Here is a 22,064-nt window from a genome sequence, read left to right as displayed (position 1 = left end):
ACATTGTAATAAGATTGCAAAAGTGAATGACAACTATTCCAATACCTCTCATTTTCCTCTTAATTAGTCATCTTTTCATATAAATGCCTGAGCATAAAACCAAAACGGTTTTTCGATCCTATGGAGCATCAAACAACGAGACGATTGTTAATATAATATTGAATGAGATTAGGATTAAATTTTTTTATTATGAGTTTTCGATAAATATGGTTTGTTTTTTCCTAACTCAAATAGGATATAATTTTAACACCAAATATGATATTGTAAACAATTTAATATGTGAAAAATCCATCAATGTGAAGGTAAAAATCATGACCAAATATGATGATATTGTAAAACTCTCTCTCTCTCTCTCTCTCTCTCTCTCTCTCACACACACACACACACACACACACATTCTCTGTCTCTGTAAAGCTACTGGAAAAAGAGAGAAGCCTAACAAGATGAAGGTAGGTATAGTCTATGCTCCACAGCAAGATGAAGATCCTCTCTCTATAAAAGGAGGAGGAGGAAAGACCTCTCTCTATAAAGAGAGAGCTGAAGCTTCTGCTATCTTTTTCTCTCTCACTCTCTCTCAAGCTACTGGAAGAGAACAGAAGAGGAAGCAGTAGAAGGAGCTCAAGTAGTCGTAAGCTGAGCTCATCTCTCTATAAGAGGAGGAGGAGGAGGAGGAGGAGCACACATGGTTAGTGTTCAGAAAACGCTATTTGACTGGATTGAATCAACCCCGTGCAAGAAATAAAACGCTGCGGTTGATGTGATCCCTCTCCTACCTGACGATGCTATCATTGACGCATATGAATGTCACACATCAGGAACGTGAGACACTCCAAGCTGAGAACACCGCCAGCCTCTCAGGACATCCGATTCCATGGCCTAGCGGCCGGTGCTTTCACATGCTAGCGACGACCCCACGGGCAAGAGAAGGCGCGAGGTGATTCGTGCGACACCAACGGGCGACCTGGCCCGCCGGTAGTCCAGTTGGCGCTTCCAGATTCGTGCGTTGATCCGACAGGCCAGTCGGCGGATGGTGCCCGCAGGAAACAGACGGCACGACGGAGGTTACGATTGTCCCCACGAGGCTTTTGTCTTCCGGCCACGAAGCGTACGTCACGGAACACGGATGGGCCCACAATGAGGTGGCAGATCTCAATAAGGACCACGAACGCATCCCCGAGTCACGACAGATGGATGTGCGTCATCGGGGGACCGACTCTTGACGCGAAAGCATTAACCGCTTTGTCGTGACATGAAACCCATTATTATTATTATTATTATATAATTGAATTTTATTATATTTTAATTTTAATTTTGTAATTGTCTTTGAAGTCAAAGTTCCTCGAAAACAATCCGACGGCATTGAATCAATCGAGGCCTGAGGACTTAGTCAGAGGGCGACCCAACGACAAGTGATCACCTCTTCGGCCCCAAACAGAGTACAGGAAGACGAGCCAATGTCTCGTCAATGCAGCAGCGGGCGTCGCACTTTGGAGCGATTTCAGTGAAGAGGATTGGTCGGATTGAGGAGCACTGTACTATCACATCAATGTAAATTCATCGGTATGACTGTGGAATTTCTTCCATTCAAAGATTATAGTACTGAACAGTTATATCTAGACATGGCAAAAGCTATAATTGCTATGAGATAATCAAAACTATCAATATCAAGGTGTGCAAAAAAATAATCTTACCATTGTACTAAGGCTTACCATCAAACTACTTATGCAGATATCTCTAGGCATTATAGTACATCAATGTAAATTCATCGGTATGACTGTGGAATTTCTTCCATTCAAAGATTATAGTACTGAACAGTTATATCTAGACATGGCAAAAGCTATAATTGCTATGAGATAATCAAAACTATCAATATCAAGGTGTGCAAAAAAATAATCTTACCATTGTACTAAGGCTTACCATCAAACTACTTATGCAGATATCTCTAGGCATTATATGGGCAGACCAAGGCACTCATTCCATGTGTCATGCGAGCAATTTGTTGTATCAAGGTTAATGCATCAAGTTTGAGCCAAACCATAATGAACGACTCAAATGTCAACATGACAAAACTTATTTATTGAGAAATAGTTTACGGTCTGTTTATAGATAGACTGTTTGTAAATCCATAAACAGTGGGTATATATATCTATGGAGGTGTGATTTACTTGCGTGCACCTTTGGAATATGAATCCCGAAGTGTAGTGGTTCTGTTGAAGACCAGCTTGCTCGGGGTAGAATCTGGATCCACAGCAAAGTAGCCTGAAACAATAACGGATGAATCAGGTGAAGAAAGACGGAAGTCAAGAGATGACAGTCTTCATAGGAGATTTATATAAAAAGTAGACTATTAGATGTTTATGTTTATATATATAGATAAGGCCAATAGATTAAAATCATAAACATCAAGAGTTAAAGAGTAGAGCAGTCGATTATGACACAGACATCACGAGCCAAATCTTTTACCATCCTTTCTGCCAGCAGTTTCATTGTGAATGATGATCTCTGCTGAAAATTTCTCTTTTTAGAAACAGATTAGACATGAAGACCCGAAAAGTACAAACCTGTTAATCAGATGAGGCAAGAGGAGAAAAACAACAAAATTAAATAAAGGACAAAACTTGGATGCAGCAAGCTCCTACGACGAATTGCAAAACTATCCGATTGATGAAAGGTAAATAACATGAAATAACTATGTTCTTAAAGACATGATTTTATAATAATAAAAATAGGATGACATGACCGATTTTTTACCAGTTGAGTTAATACTTGATTTTAGAACACCAGTCTTTAGGAAAGAAAAAGAAAGGCAATAAGCTGAAGCCAGACTATGATGCAAGAAGTATACATTGGCACACAAAAGTAAGAAAAAGAGATTACCGAGCCTCTCAAACTGAAACCTGTCTCCTAACACAGCATTAGCAAGAGATGGAACTGCATATGCTTCTGGAATAACCTCCTTCGAGTGCGGATTCAGATCAGATAACCAGTCCTCCAACTCGGCTGGGTCCTGAAGTGCGAGGGTAACTCAGAAAATGCCAACTTATTGCACAAAAATCGCATCTTGGAAGCACAAAAAAGGGACAAGTGAAGCAGAATACCAACCTCTGAAAGGAATAATTTTTCAAATAACCTCACCTCCACCTTCAGAGGATCAACACCAGGAGAAGGTTGAGCAACCCAATGGAGAACACCCTGGATTTGTTATAAATTTCAGTTAATTTACATATCATCACTCGGGTTGCAGTTAGTCAGTGCTTGACTAACAACCATCAAAGAGCAGAACTAAACCTTTGGCTTTATTTTCTTTGAGGGATCATACTCAGCATGGATCTCAAAAATAGTGTCACTATCTCCATGGATAACTTCTGTGCACTTTATAGGGAATGCATATCTGAAAGGAAAAGAGTAAACATCAGTTTGTAATGTTGTTGCTTCAAGTGCAAAAATAGAAATATTTGCATTTTGCCAGTTTCAAAATATCACTTGCCTGAGGAGAACAGCTTTACCAGGCACAAGCCCGTAGTAGTCTTTTGAATCATTAAGGCGAAAATCTGACTGTTCAATATAAACAACACTTGTAAATGGAACCTGTAATGAGAATGGCAAGTTGTTAATGAAACTAGCCATACTATTTAGTTTGCGCCAGAAAAAACATCAATGCAGTGGAAACATATCTATGATATGTGAGATGATGAAGTCTACATGAACTTTTTCATGGTTACCATAAATTACATTAAGAAACTAAAATGCTGAGAAAGAACCATTCAACTAAAAGGCAAGTCATGTCTCTTGTCTTTTTGGATTAGTAGGAGCACAACCTACTGAGAAGTACATGTACCCTTTGGTGTGCTCCTAGGCGAAGTGGCAAGTCATGTCTCTGGTGTGCTCCTGGGTGAAGTGGAAATTTCAGCCCTCAAACTTTTATCCTTGTTCTCCTAGTATCCAATCAGGACTGAAAAGCCCACTAGAACAACTAATCCAACTTGTAATATGAACAACTAGTCCATATTACATTAGATCGAAGTCATGCGACTAAAAGAACACAGTATCTGTTACGGCCACTGATATAACTAGAGCTGTGCAAGAAAAGGAAATTCCCAAGTGATGTAAAATTCAAATTGTTTATTTTATTGGTTAGTACAAAACGTTAGCAGCACAGATTGGCCTCATGCTGTCATGTGGCAACAAACAAAAATATGATTATTGCATGATATTAGATATGGAATGCAAGAATTTACCAGACCAATTATTCAGTGCCAAGAACTAATGCATCTATTACTATTTAATCTAAGATACAAAGAAATTTTAGCAAAATTGACCAAGTGAGATTGCTTTATGGATGTTAGACACGACATATTCAGTTTAAGTAACATCCAAACACGGGTAGGATGATGAATCAATATTACATACTCACATGTGCTCACCATTCTAGCATGAATGATATCAAAGTGCATCTTTTAGCATAGTAGGGGCAAGATACGATTAGCCAGTTGCTCCAAAAATAGCCCATTAAGGACATTGGTGATTAGTGTTGTGCGTACTAGTGTTATGACCTTCGGAACCATGTCCAATTTGAGAGAGAATTAGAAATTCACTTGTTGATAAAGCACTGAGACACTTTGGATCGTGCTTTTGGTCGAAAAAAAAACCTCAGAGAACTTGCAGCAAGCAGAATTTGAAGATGTATGCATCAGTCATAACACGTGACCTGCTGATAACTTAAGAAAATTACCCATTGTGATATTCAATGTTGTTAACCCCACTGGAAATTTGTCAAATATCATCTTTTAGTTTGCATGTGGACCCAATGCACACTTCAAATGTGAATTGGTCCTTGATAATTTTTTTTTCAAATCGCATTTGATCTGGATACTGCATTGCAGATGCTCAGATGCTGATGCCACCTCAGGGTAGTATTAACATTTCAGTATTTGTGGAATGCTAATAAAATTTTTAAAATACCCTATGATATTATCTAAAATCACAAGATTGCCAAAATGATTTAGTGAGAAACCAACATAATTTATGTCTTCTATAAAGTGAAATCTTATTTATTTATTTTTAAAGATTATTTTATATTCATTTATCTGATTATATTTTTATTTATCATACATTTTGGTCATATGAAATTTTTTTATAAGATTACATTTATTTATTTATTTTACTTATTAATTTAAATAAAAAAAATGTATTCACTCTTAAATAAATATTAAAAATATTATAAGGGTAAATTTGTCACATGATATTCAATGAACTTTTGAAATACAATTTTACAAAACAATATTTATGTTGATGCACATTTAAAATATAATTTTCAACTATGGTTTATCAAACACTTAAAGCATTCTACAATTGCACATTCTCTCAAGTCCCATTCTCCAAATACACATTAAAAATATAAATGTGTATTTCCAAACACAGCCTCAATAAGGTTGTGGAAGTGAACTTGGGGGTTCTGCGCCTATTGCAAGAGCTCCACAAAATTCATCTCTGATTCAGTTTTCTGATTTATTTTTAACAATTAATAATGAACTAATGCTGCTTCAGTGTACCAAAATGGTACCAGCTCCAGCAGCCATACCAACCTCAAGAAGCCAAGGTGAGAAAGCTTATTTTGAAAACTTTTTGGTTGCTTCAAAGACATAGGTGAAACCCTAAAAAGTATAATTATTGATAATTGCTTCAAAGAACTCTAACTAGGTTTTTGTGTTTCTTAAATTGCATACCTATACGCATGGTTTGCAATACCATACTGTACTGCTTGGTACGGGCAGTACATACTGGTCTGAAAGGACTGGTACAAACAGTATATCGGTACACCTTAGTATATCATGTGTCGGTATGCTCGGTACATACCGTACTGATAGCTGATCGGTACACCGGTACGGTACGATATTCAGAACCTTACCCATACGTAATGATTCACAACAACTAACAACTAGATTTATGAATCATGGTATAAAATCCGAATGTAAAGGTGGATATAAGTCAATATCTATCAGTCCAACCATGAATAGGTACACAAATCATTGGTGTTTTCCCTGGTTCATACTGGGCTTATCCCAGTATGATTACTATATTAGGCATACCATCCAGTTTTTAAGGTTGGCACAAGGTGTGCCTAAGAGAAAACCTATCACCCAGTACCCCCATTTTTTAAGTTTTGACAGCTTTCTAACAGTTGTCTTTTCCTTTTTCTTTTCTCCTAACATTCTTTCCTCTCATGTGTTATCCCTCTCTTTCTCTCATGTCATGTCTCTTCCCTCCTACACCTCTTCTTCTCCCTGCAGTATTGCTGCTGCTGTCTCCTCCACCCCATTGCATCGTTGACGCCATCTCATTCTTTGTCTCTGGTACACCTCTTCCTCTGCCTCCTCAACCTCCATCTACTCCTCTTCCTCTTCCTCCCCTCTTTTCTTTCTCTTCATATCCGATCCAGGCCTTACCAACCAATACCAAGTATTGATGTGTCAACCCTCCTAGTCCATTTGCCAACTGATATCGGCACCTGACCTAGTTTTTAGACCTTTATATGAATCATTGTGCTCTTCATGAAATATATCACAACTTGAAAGGGCTTTTATTGGTTTGCTAATTACATATGTAGAGTTGATGGTGCTTATATGTGTCTAAAATAAGATAAATTGCATCATTTTAGTGTGTAAAGTAAACAAAATTTGGCAAGAAAAGAAAATGTTATGGACCTATGGTTAAAGGTTTGACAAGCAACAAGGCACTGCTACAGTTTTGCAGGCAAGCCAAATTTTATCCATAGCACATAGATCAAGATGTCATTGAGGCATAAATGACTGCATTGGTAATAGAAGCCTAAAAGCCAAAATCTAATATAATCCATTAGCTAACATGCTAGCAACCTAAACATTTGGGTAGTAAGCTGTAGATTCTGCCACATAATTCACTCACAATCAGTTGAAAAGAGAAATCATCTGGTAACATAGTGATATCACCATTCCCTTAGACTACATTACCAAATTGTGTTTTGTGTTTGTGTTTCAGAAAGTACTACCAATTCAAATGAGAAGCACAAACATCACTAAAATGATAAATAGAGCACACAATCTTGAAATTCTAGGTTGTCCAACAAGTCGATATGAAGTCCTTAACAAGTTTCATGACCTGTCTCAAGCATATCTAGGGAAAAACATTGGAAGGAAGGTAAATCTTATTTCAATGTATCAACAACATAGAAATTTTCTGACTGAGATAGCTCTTAAACATGAAAAAATGATATATCAAAGGTACATTACTATCATCTAAAATTTTTGCATGGCCACATGGAAATGATCTCCAGTTGCACATACACAATGACTCAAATCAGGGTATTTAAATGATCTTAAGTTGTGAACCTTGTAATTAGAAGAAACATCATCTGACGAAGCATCAGGCCACATCTTCACATCAAGATTCATTATCAATCCAGAATCAAGATTTGTGATAACCACCTGAGGTAACAGAGTCCATAAACCTAGAAATAAGCATCCATTAAGTAATAAAGGATATTTCTAATGATATGACTGATACCTTGAGAGGACGCAAAACAACCATAGTTCGAGGTGCAGTTTTGTTGAGTTCTTCTCTAATGTGATATTCAAGGTGATCAACACGTATCATACTATTACCACTGTATGTCAAATTTTATTAGTAACCACATATGCAAAATCCACTGTTATTAAACATGCTACAATAATGCCCTCTTCACTGTAGACAATCAAAGAAGGCAAAAGAAAAAAATATTTACCACAATGACTCAACCAAAGATTTCCTAACAAGAAAAAAAAGGATCCAATGTCAATGAAGTAAAAAAGATCATCTAGGTTAACAAGCAATCTAATCCTGTTTAAAAAACAGACCTTCTGCAGTCACTAGACAATATTTTAAAATTTTCAAGGGTGAGTAGCAAAATACACATCTGTAATTTGACCTGATTTTCACTTTACACCAATTGTTTAAGAAACAACAATTAACCTACACCAAGTTTGCTTCACATCTATAAGTACATCCTGTTGCTCACTAGTGTAATTTGTGCAGCAAACCATGACCAAGTGCTCTCTTTTGAACCACAAGGGACCAGCTGGGCCCATGCCTTACATGGTTCTGAAGTAAGAAAAACAATGATAGACACTCAATCATATTGGCAAGTATCTGCCAATTTAATTTCACATTGGAACATAGCATTCTGAACATATCAAAGTAATACTGACACATGAATATTTTATATTATATTCCCAGCATCACACGTTCGTATATCATAGTGTACAGACAATCATAATTGTTATACAGTGGACTGGTCTATGGTACTGATGTATATGTAAATACTTGAAGAAAAATAAGAAATGTAACTAATCATCGAACAGAAAACATAAACTAGCTGAAAGCTTGATAGAGTCACTCGAGAAAGAAAGTTGTATTCTAGGTCAACACAGAAAAGAGCATCTTTGCCTAATTATCAAAGAAATCTCTCTATCAAATATAACAATGTATGAGTTTTCTATGAATGAGGTAAAAAGATAAAGCCAATTATGTCATTGTATAGCACCATATTCCAACAATCAAGGACTACTGTACCATCCAAAATGGTACGGAATGGGCAGCACGTACCGGTCAGGGCATGGGCTGATAAGTGGACCACCCCTGTTTCAGGTGGCCTGGTTAAAATAAAAAGAATTGGAAAAAGCGGTGGGCCCATCCAACTCGGTGTTAAAAAAAAAAACAAATTAGGGCTCACGAATGCGAGCCCTCTTCTTGCATACAATGATGCTGCCATCATCGCTGTCACTGTTTCACAGTGTCGCTGCCACCACTGTTGCTTCCCGATGCCACTGCTTTGTGATGCCACTGCCACCTCCTCTGCTTCACGAATACTTACTCATGCTGCTGCCAACGCTATTGCCCCGTATTCCTTCTTCTTCCCAAGTACGTTCCCACCTCTTCTTCCTTCTCCTCCTACATCGCTTCTTCCTTCTCCCTTTCTTCTTCCTCTTTTGTTCCTCCACCACCACTTCTTCTCCCTCTTTTTCTTCCACTGTGAAATACTGGTACATACCAGTGTACCATATGGTACACTGGTACTGACCGGTATGTACCGGTCCAACAGATCACCGAAACAGATCCGATACCCACAACAGCAATCCTTGCCAACAATACTCCCATGTGTATTAGTTTGCATGAACAAGAACAAAATATAGTCTGTATAAATGAAAATATTTTCATAGTTTCCAAGGCCACCGGATGTCATCATAGTTTCCAAATATTTTAATTAAGATTGCAGATAAACAAAGATATCAATGGCAACTCCTTATAAGATAGTAAATAAACAACATGACACCTTCTTGTAATTCCAAGTCCTCGTATGAAAGAATTAATTGCTGTAGAAGACACTCCTCGGCGACGTAATCCAGCTAGTGTCATTAAACGAGGATCATCCCAGCCATCTACCCACTTCTCCATCACTAGACGGTTCAACTGCAACAAAAGAAAACATGAACATGAATTTTTGGAAATAGATCATGCCATCATGGAGTATGTCATACATGATGGACAGCAAAATAACAGACCTTACGCTTAGACATCATCGTATTTGAAACATTTAGACGTGAATATTCCCAGACATATGGCTGGTAAAGTTCAAGAGCTAGTAATAACCAGTAGTACGATGGACGGCGGATCTCAAACTCAAGAGAACATAGCTACAAAAGAATAAGGAAAATTTTAACAACATATTAGTACATGCATAAATAATTTTTTCAGTCACTATAACCCAAATAAAGAATAGAACTGGCATCACAAACAGAAACTTCACTGTTAATACATTTTCAAATACAGGCACATTAAACAATGGCCTGGCCACTAAGCTAAATGGCACCATTGTCTATTAGGTCATCCACAAACCACACTTTCTAAGGTTTCTTACAAAAAATTCCTTGCTAACCTAAAGCCAGTAATTAGAATTTAAAAAAAAACTTGAGAATCATGATAACTACTTCAAATAAGGATAATTAACTATAAAGTAAGACCCACAAATACAGACACAGAAAGTATACTTTTATCTGAGATTATACACAAGGCATATTGTCCAAAAAATAATAAAAAATAGTATGACCTGAACAATTAAGCAAAATTCAACATCCATAACATGCAGTTAAAAGTTTCTGCTGCACAAATTTAATGTCATGTATTTGTATAAGAGAGATACTAAAAGGAATCATATATTTGAATAAAAGAGATATTGAAAAGAAAACAGAAATAAAACTTCAAATGAAATGAACACTCCAAATATGGATTGCATTATAATTGGATGATGTAATCAGGGATTTTAATACCGTTTCATATCGCCCGGTACAGGTGATACGTATCTGTCTGCTAGTAGATCGGTACGCTAACCGCCTGCTACTGGACGACATCAATCTTTTGGCCCTGTATCAAACGATACGGGGCTATATCGGGTGGTAACGGTCAAAATTTCGATGTTACCGACCTATACCAACTGATATCGAGTGATAACAGGAGAAATAAAGCCCTCGCAGAAGAAGTTGCCTCCCTCCGACCTTGACTCCTCCGCTTTTGGTCCCGACCTCCATTGCCGACCTCGTCCTCAAGAACTGTAGCCGCTTGAAGAAGCCCTCGCAAAAGAAGCTGCCTCCCTCCAACTTTGAGTCCTCCGCTTCTGGTCCTGACCTCCCTTGCTGACCTCATCGTCAAGAACAACGACCGCTTGAAAATGCCCTCGCGGAAGAAGAGGCTACCTCCCTCTGACCTTGACTCCTTCGCTTCTGGTCCTATCGCAACCCCACTCGTAGCAACACCGTTGGACGTTGGAACTCGACCCGACGCCACCTTTGTAAACCGCCTTCGTCGTCGCTCATTTCTAATAAGGATGTCGAACTCGAAGGGTTCTATTACCTTTTTTAGGTGTACCACTTGATACACCCTGGTGTACTGCTTGGTACGCTGTACCATACCGTACCAAGCAAAGCTCGGTACACCGGTACAATACAAAATTAAAAACCTTAAATGTAATAACACATTTGTTCCATCCTTCAGCTTTAAATCCATTTTCTAATTTCTATCCATAATTACCCACCTCTCATCATTGTTGAGTTTCCATAAGAAAAGTTGGTCTAAATTGCCAAACAAGAAATGGGAACAGGCACTAGTGTAGAACTAGTGGAAGCTGAAAAGAAGCACAAAATATTACTTCAACAATGTAAAGCTTAACAATCTAGAGCAAAATGTTCATAGAGGCGTCTTTGTTGAGACATCCGGGTTGATTAGTATATTATTGCACAAGTGATAGGTCTCAAGTTCGAGTCGGCATGTGAACATCGCCATTTGAATGTAATGAAAATTTCTTTCAATTTTTTTAAAAATGTTCATAGAGGTGCAAACAATAAGAATAATTAATTGAATATTGAGATTGTTCAAGACAAGCTGGCTTTTGTTTTGCTCTCAACGTCATATCTGCAATTTTCTGCTAAACTAATCACATACAAAAGTAATCATATATTTGGCTTTGGTAAACTCTAAATATGAAGCAGGCCATCAAAAGTGCAGCTGGAAACACTGCCTCTACAGGCACCACATACATTTAAGGAGATTCATTTGGAAGAAGGGTCTAACTCCTAGGGGCCTTGAAATACAAATTGGAAGTGTTTGAAGCTGCTAGTTGACTTAACAATGTAAAAAAGGATTCTGTTTTTCAAGTCAGCTTGAAATGGTGATATTTGCCCATACCCTTCTGGCACAACATGGTACCAGTAGGCACACCATGACAAGCCAAAATTTTGCCTAGGCATGTATCGGTTCAGCACCAACTTTCTAGAATGGATTGTGCCGACCTTTATCGACCAGTGCCAACCAACACAGAAATACTTGCTATTTTTTTACTAAATTTCTGTTGATCATTAACCATATATTTTAGTGGTTTGTAAAATAACTAAACAAGCTAAAAGTAGAACATTGTAGGATGAATATTCCTCCTATGCATGAATTTATATCTGGTGACTCCTCTATGGAAGATAGGTTAAAGATTCCTGTACAAGTTTGAAGTCTTGGCCAAGGTTCTGAGAGAGGAGAATTTTAATTGTTTCCTTCAAAGTCATATGCTTATTCTGGGTCCTATTGAGATCAGGAAAGGGTCCTAATACTGCTGATGATCAAATGCACACTATTTATTGCTTTCGATAAGTGAGGAAAAAGAAGGCTGCAAGCCTGTCTTTTTTTCACTGCTTCCTATCTCTAAATCTCCATTCTATCAGAAAGTCATTTTTTTATTATTGAATTTCATCTCAGAAACTTTAGCTTCTCTTTTCTCTGTGTAGAATTGCTGCTTGTGGAAAGTCCATTTCAAAAACTTTGTCCACATAAAGGAGATGGAATTTGTAACTAATGAATTGCCATTGAACATTGTGTTTTATAATCAAGTTGGATAATAAAATACAACTAGAAATTGCAATACCAACAAGACTTGTTACAGAAGAGTTACAGACAGATTTTTTAAGAAAATTCAGATACACATTATAAAAGTATAACTCACTGAATGCGTAATGTTTTCGAGAGAATCCACAATGCAGTGAGAATAGTCATAACAAGGATATATACACCACTTCTCACCAACTTGAGGATGAGCAGTAAACTGTAAAGTGTGATCAACAAACAAGTTAAGTATGTAAATATTACTAGCAATTATCCATAAGAATTTTACAGGTAGTAACCCACCTTAATACGATATGCTATCAAATCATACATACTTTTGTTATGACTCTGCATATCTTGCTTTAGCCTTAATGTTGCCTTGCCCTCATCAATGAAGCCCTGCCTCATGTCTTCAAACAACTTCAATGATTCTGCTATAGGTCTATCCCTCCATGGGCTGTTCATTTTCTTTTCTCTATACTCCTTGACTTCTTCAGGGCTCTAGGGACAATAAGAAAGGACAAGAAATACCATCTAAGAAGTTTGCTCAAGAATTCTGCTTCTCATTTCTCATATTTTTTAGTGAGAACATGGATATTATTCTCACATTATTAACACACTTCACAGAAATACTAATAACATGTTCTATATATATACGCAAATAATGATTAAACAAACCTGATGATCAACATAAGCTAGACCTTTGTGTATCAGCTTGACTGCTAGATCATAGAGTTCTTGGAAATAATCACTGGTAAAGGTAACCTGATAAAGAAAACTACTTGTCAAATAATGCTCATCACAATCAAAAAAGCAAAGAAACCAAACATTCTAGACCTTGAAAGGCTGCCAACCCATCCATTGGATGTTTTCTTGGATATGATCAATGTATTCTCTTTTTTCGACATCAGGGTTGGTATCATCAAATCTAGAAGGCAGAAAGATAAGTAGCTATCATCATGATTCAGAGGTCTGATATTTGGTGAAACAAACTCTATATTTTTGTATCAACATCATAGAGTAGTATCAAAAAATTTCTTGTCGTGAATTGTCCTGTAAAGCTGACTCCTAAGATTACTGAAAATATTCGGAGTTTCCTTAACAAACTGTTCAATTTTTGACATAAAAGGAAGACAAATAAATAGCATGTATCCAATATTTTAAACAACGAAGAGTTTATTCAACCAATATTGTATTGCTCATAAGTTTTTCTTTCATAAGGGCATTAAGTATGTGGTAAGGTGGATACGTGAAGTGTGATAACTGGCATTGATGTGAATAACATGACAGAATAAATCAACATGACAGTGAGTAAAGAACAGCACCAAAGATGATATTCAAGTATTTGTCCATGGTGCACGGTATAGCAAATTAGTTAGCAACACAACAAATTTTCATTATGCAGATATAAGTCATCTTAGGCAAGCAAAAGTTTGTCAAATAGAAGCTAATAGCATATATAAAGACAACATCTACTAGTGGAAAGCAAACTCATACTGAACACTCTCAAAATGGAAAGAATATCCTACTCCTCACCTTAAGTAACATGATCCACCCCTCTCTTCTGCCAAACCAAAATTGATAAACAGTGCCTGAAGATATAACTACATATATATAAGATTATCTCCATGAGACTATGACACCAAAAACATGCTCTTACAAGCACAATAACTCTACCTTAGCATGACCAATGTGTAAATATCCATTAGGTTCAGGAGGGAAGCGAGTGAAAACCCTCCCGCCAGTAACCTTAAGATGTCTCTCTAGTTTCTCCTTTGTATTGTGAGCCCTCCAGATATCTCCATTACTAAAGAAAATCTCTGTATGAACCTGACATAAAGGATGTCCCATCAGCCAGAGACCTCAACATATTTCCAGATATGAAACACAACTGAGGTTGTCCACCAAATCATAAAAAGCATATACTAATTAGTAATTACAAAAAGGTTGAAATCTCAAAATAAATCCTTTTAACACTGCAAATCATATACACCTGATATAGATATGTATCTAGGTCATAATTTTGGACCCTGAAAACAAATTACAGGAATTAGAAGATAGAATTAAGGAACTTTCAATTTTCAAGACACAAACTAAAGCCCAATTCCACGAAACATGAAAACAACATACTGTTTCAACAACACATGTAGTAAGAAATATAATAGAGAATGGGGTGCCAAAAATCACAATTCAACAGTACTTCCCCATTAAAATACAATAATAGTTCCCCATTAAGTTGAAGATCAAGTACGAATAGCTAGAAACAAAACTCCTACAAGATTCCAACATTGCAAAGGTCAAGGTAAAATTGTAAGGGTCAACAGTGGATAGAACATCCTTGATGACTGGTTTCTCAATCCAAGTGCATGCACTAATCAATATGAGTACAAGGTCATCCTGCAATTAGTTGAATGAAGCTACACGATTAAACTCCAACAGGCTTGTGTGCAGCACAGTAGAAGCAAATGGAAATGTCACAATAACTAGATTGAGTCTTCTTTCCTCTGCTTAGGTTAGGACTGGAGAGTTAAAAGGACCTTTCTTATTTTTCCATATGTTCTTATATACTTTTGAGTTAATTAGGTGAGGCTTTGTGTTAGGTTGGATTCACTTTAACTGCTTAAGAAACTTTTGATTAAAAATATTTTTCATGGGTCCATCTGTCTCTAATTTGGATCAAATTTTAGGCCAGTTTGAGGTCCTAATTTTAGTTTCAGCTTATTTATTTAGAATTAGTCTCAGTTTTAGGTTTGAGTTTCTTGAAATTTGGACCACAAGTATCCTGCTGTAGAGGGAAACCAGGAGGTAACGGTTCAAGGTACTGTCACATTAACAATCATGCTGTACAATACCCAAGCTTCAGTGGTTTCTATCATATCTTACTGAATTCAGATAAGGAAAGAAAACATTAGATTATTTACTTGAGAGAGGATATTCTTAGGCTAATAACAGGGTGGTCAAACAGATATTAGCCATATCAGAATTTGCAATAGCTTCTCTCTGAAGAGCAAATATCCTATAAAGTACATCAGGCAGATATCAAGAGGTTAGCCAGGTGACAACTTTTAGCGTGAACCTATTAATAGAGATCCCCTCCAAGAGTCAAGGTTCACTGGGTAGCTTAGCCAGTTATGTATTGCAAAGATGAAGATTGAAGCCATTACATTTAATCAAATATGCTGTAACTGACAGTTGGCAGAATATGTTAAAAAACAAATTTAATGATGACTACTCTTCTCAAATAAGGAGAGAAAGTTGGTATTGGTATAAAATAAAATGGGTATTGGTACCCTATGGTAGGGCTTACTTCTGGAACAGTTCAATATCGGCCAACTAATTGCTGGAAAAACCCAACAAGGTGAACCTACTGGATGGTAAGCTTGGTTTTGGATTAGACCAGGAGAAATTGTTGAGTCCACCATATTGATCAACCATTGGAATAGTAAATTAAATAGATTCTTGTTTTTGATGAAATTGTAGGAGCCTTACCATCTGTTTGCAAAATGAAACTTCTGTTTTTGATGAAATTTTCATATAAAGTTTTTCTTTGAACAGTATATGTTCCCTATGCTTGTTAAACTAATCAATGTATTCCTTGTTGATAATGTGTTTTTGCATTCCTGTTGTGTTTTATTTTAATGAAATGATGCTATAGGTAGTTGCTTGCACAAGCTTTATCATCTATTTGCAACAAATAAAAATATGAGATATTGCAAGACTAAAATGCTTCTCATACAATTTGATATATGCAGGATCACATAGAGGACACAATTGAAGATAACGTTTCAGATGGAAAAAAATGAAGGCAGGTAGGATGGTACAACTAATATGTAATAATGGCCAATATCAGAATTTCTCGACAGAGGAAAAAACATAGAGAAAAAAAAAAAGAGAATAAGAAACGTGAGGAAATAGTCAACCAACAGCATAAGAACAAAGGGTCTGCAAAGCATAAAAATCCAATACCCCAGTGAAAAGGAATCAAGCATAGCAATGTTATCCCCAACAGAGTACTTAATTCTAACTAGGGCACTTCTAAAAATATAAGAGCTGTATAAGTAGACCTGCTCATCAAATCTCCTACCATATATAGAGAGAGATGAAAGAAAAAATATAACACCGTATAAGTCACCAACACAGAGTATAGATTAATTTTGCAACTTTGTCCAACATGTTTACTGAACAAAATCTATCAGACATCAAAGAAGCCAAGCTGATGACAACAGTTAGAAGACAGTCCAGGATATCCATTGCAACAAAGAAAATCTAATGCTCACAAGTTATCAAAGTAACAATGATGAAATATGTAAAAGAAGTAATTAGTGATCGATACCTTATAGTTCTCTGCTGGTTCTGGAAATATCAAGAAAGGATTAACTTCCTCTTCCAATGTTAGGACAGGTGTGATTGCTCCATCTGTTTGTTCCTAAAAATACAAGCATACAGCTATGACAATCTACCAAAGATCACAACTGCATCCTACCAAATGCTACTAACATCCTCACCTCAATTTTAACAATTTTTTGTTGCTGCTTTTTCAAAGGCTTTTTATCATCTTCTGCTGTTTTTTCCCCAAGTATCCGATGAAGCTTCTCATCAATCACCTCCTGATGAAGGAAGTAAATAAGAAGACCCAGAAAATTTCCTAATATTTTAACAGAATCTTTAATGATAATTTTCTGCATTATATTAAGTTATTAACTATAATACCTTAACAATTTTGGCATTAGCCCACGGTTGTTGTTTTCTGACTTGCCCACATAGATTGCCAACTGAATTAAACAAAGTGACCATAACATCAGGGTGGAAAAAGTCAAGCATATTTGAGTAATCAAATTAATAGGAAAATGCCTGACATGGGGAGACCCACGTGGGCTGGCCCAAGGAGCATAGAGGCCTAGGTGAGCTAGGCTTGTGGCCGAGGCTCTGGTCTAATGTAAGGAGGCCCAAGAGTCAAATTCAATGCAATCATGCAGGCGAACAACCCAGCGCAGATGGACCCAAGCATCCAACTGGATGCAAGTGACCAGAACATATGTTGTGCATTCATCTCAGTAACACTTTATAACAAATTTTAAGAAAAGTATGGTGTAGCATGCATTTTGGAGGCATAGCCAGGGTATTAGGCCTGTAATTAAAGTGACCTAGGAAGAATAGAATGGTGAATTAACAGAACAGGGAGAGAAAATATGGCATCTGCAGCTAACAACCTTCTTTTCTTAATACACTTGTACTAGTTTTGGTTTACCTTGTTTCCAAACAGTCCTCTCTATGTTAAACATTCTATTCTATAATGTAGGAATATAAAACACAGAAAATTAGACAAAACCTCTGTAATTTACAGAATGTAGGAACCAATGATTTTCTACATAAAAATCAAACACATCGTGCCTAACTAAACCATTAATGGCTTAACATATGCTGACAGCATGTACTACCAAGAAGACTAATGTCAACAGATTCTGCACAAATTATATTCAACAGTAATCACATATTTATCGAAAAGAATATTATTGCAAAATCTTAAAAGATATGACAAACTAATTCCAAGGCCCATAGACTCAATCTTAAAATCTAATAAGACTTAGTTTATACGTAATCCTATTCAAGGCTTCATTAGAAGAATGAATCTGCACCTTTTATCTTAAGCTTCATTTTGTGACTATTATGTCCTTAACTATTGATACTACCAAGTACCAAGTAACTATGACTGCGAATTCATTGGTCCCAAACAGCTCAGCAAATTTGAAGCATATCCATTAACTATTCACTACATTTATTGTTATGGTTAAAAAATAACAAAAAGTAGGACCACTAAATTTCCTCACAAAAAGAGTACGATTACTGAAGACCTAACAGAGGGAAATGTTGAAAAAATGATAACACATGTTTACGGTAAAATCTGTGCAGGTGACAGAAACCTTTATAGACATAATTAAACCCTCTCAAGAGGAGGTAAGACTTTAACCACACATATTAGCACTCTAAATAATTGAAAGCAATAAAATAATTGAAACAGATTTTGCCTAGCAAATGCAAAAATGGAATTTCAAGTAAAATAACAATTAATCGTTTGTTCATGAAGGTTAATTAAATTGCTGGAAAGACAATAGATTATCACTAAAGAGGCAGGCGCAGCCCTCAGCTAAAGAACTTCCATGCCATGTGTTCCGGCACGTGGCAGCCAGGGCCTGCATAGTATGTTGTCTAATTGTGACTGTTTTCTAGACTGTCACTCTCCGCAAATCATGTCACACAGATGCCCCTACTGGATATAGTTCTACAATCCATGCGCTGATTAAATTCGTTAAATTATACATTTCAAATATTGAGTGAGAGATATGTCCCCTTCTAATTTGCAGCCTCCACTAGGTCCACCTTGTAAAATTTTGCATTTTTCTTACGTTGATATACAAGTATTCTAAAGTTATTTTATAAAATTATTAATACGTCTTTATATCTCCATTCATCTCCTTGCATTTATGTACCAATAGAACATGCCAGATCATCATACACAACAGATATATAATCATTAATGATTAAACATGATAGAACATAAAGCATAGATGCATGGAATCAGAACTTGCTGGTACAACAATAGCATTAGCATGAATGCCATGGTTATAATGACCTTTGGCATTATTTTCGAACACACAAAACAAGAATCATAAAATAACAATTAGTAAAATATGCAATAATTTATAAGAAGAAACTAACCATTAATATGATAGCGATGTTCCAATATAGCATCCATATTTACTTCCAGAACTGCAGCAACTGTTGAATGAATTTCTTCAACAGAAACATCAACTCCTGCAATACTTCACAAACAGCAAATTACAACAACAGTTGAAAATTGTGTTCATATATATGTACTAAAAGAAGTTAAAAGCCACACACTACATCATGCAAGATTGATGTCTGGAGATAATACCAACAATTTACAGTTAACAGACAAAAATATATCTCAATCAGCTTAAACGTTAATGGTCAAAAATTACAACCCTCTTTCATTGTTTTACTACCTATATAATAAACAGAAATAGGGGAACAAGTTCTCTAATAAGTTCAACAAGTGTTATGCACTTTAATGAAGGAGCAAGAGAAAGCTATTAAGTATGAAAAATTGTTTCTCCTAATAAGTAAATGTAAGCTAAGGTTCGTCGTACCGCTCGATATGGGCGGTACATATTGGTATGACAAGGGACTGGTATGGGCGATACATTAGTACACCTCATGTCTCATGTGTCAGTATGCTTGGTATAGCTCGGTACGTATCGTACCGACAACTAGTCGGTATACCGGTAAGGCAAACTAGTTGTAAGCTTCCACTTTTCTAGTATGTCATCATCAACAATAAGAGATATACGGATTTTCAAAGTTGAAAATGACATGGCAATGAAACCAAGCTTTATGAGATGATGGGTTAAGAGCTTTCAGTATTTTGTAAACAAATCAGTTTGTATTGATGGCATTTTTAATCACTAGAATATGTGAATGTAAATTATAGTCTTTCCCTACATTCAGGTTGACAAAGTCTAGCAAAAATGATATTTTATATTGAAAAAAAAGGTCTTTGGAAGAAAAACCTAAGCAAATTGTTGATAGAATCTTGAAATGACAAATAATTTTTAACAATCTACGGGTAATGCCTCCAACAGGAATTAAGAAATGAAAAGGTATTCTTGAAATGTTATGATAGTCGAAGTAAACTCAAGATAAGATGTAGATCTAATATGACCTCCAGAAGTACAATGACAAGTAGAAAGCTCGACTTTTAAGCCACAATAAAAAGCATGTGAAGCCCAAAGGAACCAAAAATCGTGTCATAATAATGAAGAACCCATTATCTGATGTTAAATTTAGGCCTCTAAATTAACCCTATATAGTGCCAAATTTGTTGACCATCCTATTTTTCATGTACGCTAGTCCATGCACTTGATTTAGCAAGCAAGATGCAATTTCAAATTTCAGAGTGGAAAGAGATGACAAACTAGCAGCAGAAAAAACTCTTTCCAGTTTCCACATCATCTCAGTTTCTTTTTAGATTTTGTGAATAATCTAATAATCTCTCGAGCCAACAAAAGTCCATGCCCTTCGGTTACATTCATAATAATCATCAGTATGGGAAGAATCACAAGAACCATACCTACACCACAAGCTTGTTCAAATTCATCCAAACTGAAGCTTTCAGGGCCAAATGCCCCAACAAATAACAAAGCTACATCAAGTTGGGCAGGATTCTTTATCTGCATAAACAAGTGAAATCTGATCACGATTTCCTGTGAAGTCCTGTTAAACAAAATAAGTAACGAGAAAAAAAAATTCATTAATTAAGATCACAAAACTTTTTATTATGCGACACAGCTAAAAAGCTACCTTCGATGAGACAATGTACTGGACTAAAGTGGGCCGGTGAATGAGTGCATTTGCAGGGAACTTGGTCGCAACCTATCTCGCACACGAGAGGATCCAGAATTACACATCAAGGTTTTTAGCAGATCATGAGTCACCAAAAGTGTTAAAAGATTCATACCATGTAAAGAAGGTTTCCTATCGTCTTGCTGCATCCATTAACACCTGCCTGTGAGAAAGGGCTGAAGTACTCAGATTTGAATTAAAGAAGTCTACGTTAAACTGGCTAGAGCTAACACATACAAAAATTAGACATCAGTAAATCTGAAAGCTTAAACTATTAAGTTACGTGCCAAGCTTCAATATTTGGCTCTCATTTGCAACAGCCAATACCATGTTAAGATTTTAGCCCCACCACAATGGACAGTAATACAATACACAAGCTTAAGTTGTTAAGTTATGGATTAAACTCGACTCTTTCAATTCTTAGCATGTGACAATTCTTTAATTCATTTTCAATTTTCGACTCACATGAATACTTCCTGAAAAGAAGAGATAAAATTTTAGTCTCGCAAGCTGCCCGAGAGAAGAATTGACGATGGAGGGTGTGTCGTCCGAGAAGCAGATGGGGATGGAGAGACGTTTACCTCCTTGATGACGGCGGTGAGGTTGGAGGTGACCCTCTGGTTAACGAGAGCACCCTCCGCCGTCCGCCTGTCCAAGCCGATGGACAGGAACAGGTCCAGCGGCTTGGCGTCACCATCCCCTACCGCCATCGTCGCGCTGGCCTCCGCCGCCCGCTTCTCGCCGATGCCCAAACGACCAAGAGAAAGAAGAGAACTAGAGACGGAGGGAGGCTTACTCCTCCGGCTATCTTTTTGGGCTGTTCATATGGAGAAGACACATTAGAGCTTTTACATGTTTATCCTTTATATGTTAATATTCAACCAATAAATTCAAATTAACCAAAACTACTAATAATTAAATATTTAAATACCTAAAAATTCGCATTAATATGGTTTATTAAAAACTAAAATTCAAACATAAAATTTAGTGATTGATAGAAATACCGATAGGAACTTTCGAAGGGCATTAATATGTCTGCAGTTTCAACATCATTAATAGCTTATGCGCCAAATTTACATTGAGAGGGGCAAATGTGAAAATCTCGCTTCGTGCTTACTCTTTTGTTTAAACACGTCGATCCAAGATAGACTCGGGACCCACTTTTGTGAGTGACGCCACCTCCAATAACAGGACCCAAATAATAGTTTGAC

General features: G+C 36.6%; 1 protein-coding gene across 7 annotated transcripts; it reads right to left on the bottom strand.

Moving 5' to 3' along the window:
- Positions 1-2,040: 2,040 nt before the first annotated feature.
- On the bottom strand, positions 2,041-21,670 carry LOC103988059 (glutamine--tRNA ligase). Of its 7 annotated transcripts, none has more exons than XM_018819242.2 (23): positions 21,435-21,670; positions 20,969-21,016; positions 20,812-20,883; positions 20,582-20,681; positions 19,150-19,245; positions 17,143-17,204; positions 16,938-17,039; positions 16,766-16,858; positions 14,110-14,262; positions 13,969-14,036; positions 13,270-13,360; positions 13,111-13,197; positions 12,736-12,933; positions 12,554-12,652; positions 9,576-9,707; positions 9,347-9,483; positions 7,543-7,642; positions 7,368-7,463; positions 3,488-3,588; positions 3,289-3,391; positions 3,103-3,192; positions 2,878-3,007; positions 2,041-2,259 (listed from the first exon to the last, which is right to left on the bottom strand). In XM_018819242.2, exons 1-23 carry the CDS (start codon positions 21,561-21,563, stop codon positions 2,162-2,164), a joined length of 2,385 nt encoding a protein of 794 aa, XP_018674787.2. In that variant the 5' UTR covers positions 21,564-21,670; the 3' UTR covers positions 2,041-2,161. The 7 variants fall into 7 exon arrangements, with proteins under 7 accessions (XP_018674787.2, XP_009404845.2, XP_064970058.1 ...); XM_009406570.3 differs by having other exon boundaries at positions 13,969-14,024; XM_065113986.1 differs by lacking the exon at positions 21,435-21,670 and having other exon boundaries at positions 20,582-20,724.
- Positions 21,671-22,064: the final 394 nt, after the last annotated feature.

The sequence above is a fragment of the Musa acuminata genome, chromosome BXJ1-1 (genome assembly GCF_036884655.1).
Source record: "Musa acuminata AAA Group cultivar baxijiao chromosome BXJ1-1, Cavendish_Baxijiao_AAA, whole genome shotgun sequence".
NCBI classification, from domain to species: domain Eukaryota; kingdom Viridiplantae; phylum Streptophyta; class Magnoliopsida; order Zingiberales; family Musaceae; genus Musa; species Musa acuminata.
The sequence above is the reverse complement of the archived record's forward strand: the minus strand, read 5'-3'. Positions and strand labels throughout refer to the sequence as shown.

What these genes read in the sequence shown, in the direction of transcription:
- LOC103988059 (XM_018819242.2), bottom strand. Translation starts at nt 21,563, where the DNA reads ATGGCGGTAGGGGATGGTGACGCCAAGCCGCTGGACCTGTTCCTGTCC. An exon ending in TCACCGCCGTCATCAAGGAG is followed by an intron (nt 21,017 to 21,434) that starts GTAAACGTCTCT and finishes CCTTTCTCACAG; the next exon opens with GCAGGTGTTAATGGATGCAG. An exon ending in TACACATTGGTCATGCTAAG is followed by an intron (nt 14,037 to 14,109) that starts GTAGAGTTATTG and finishes ATATATATGTAG; the next exon opens with TTATATCTTCAGGCACTGTT.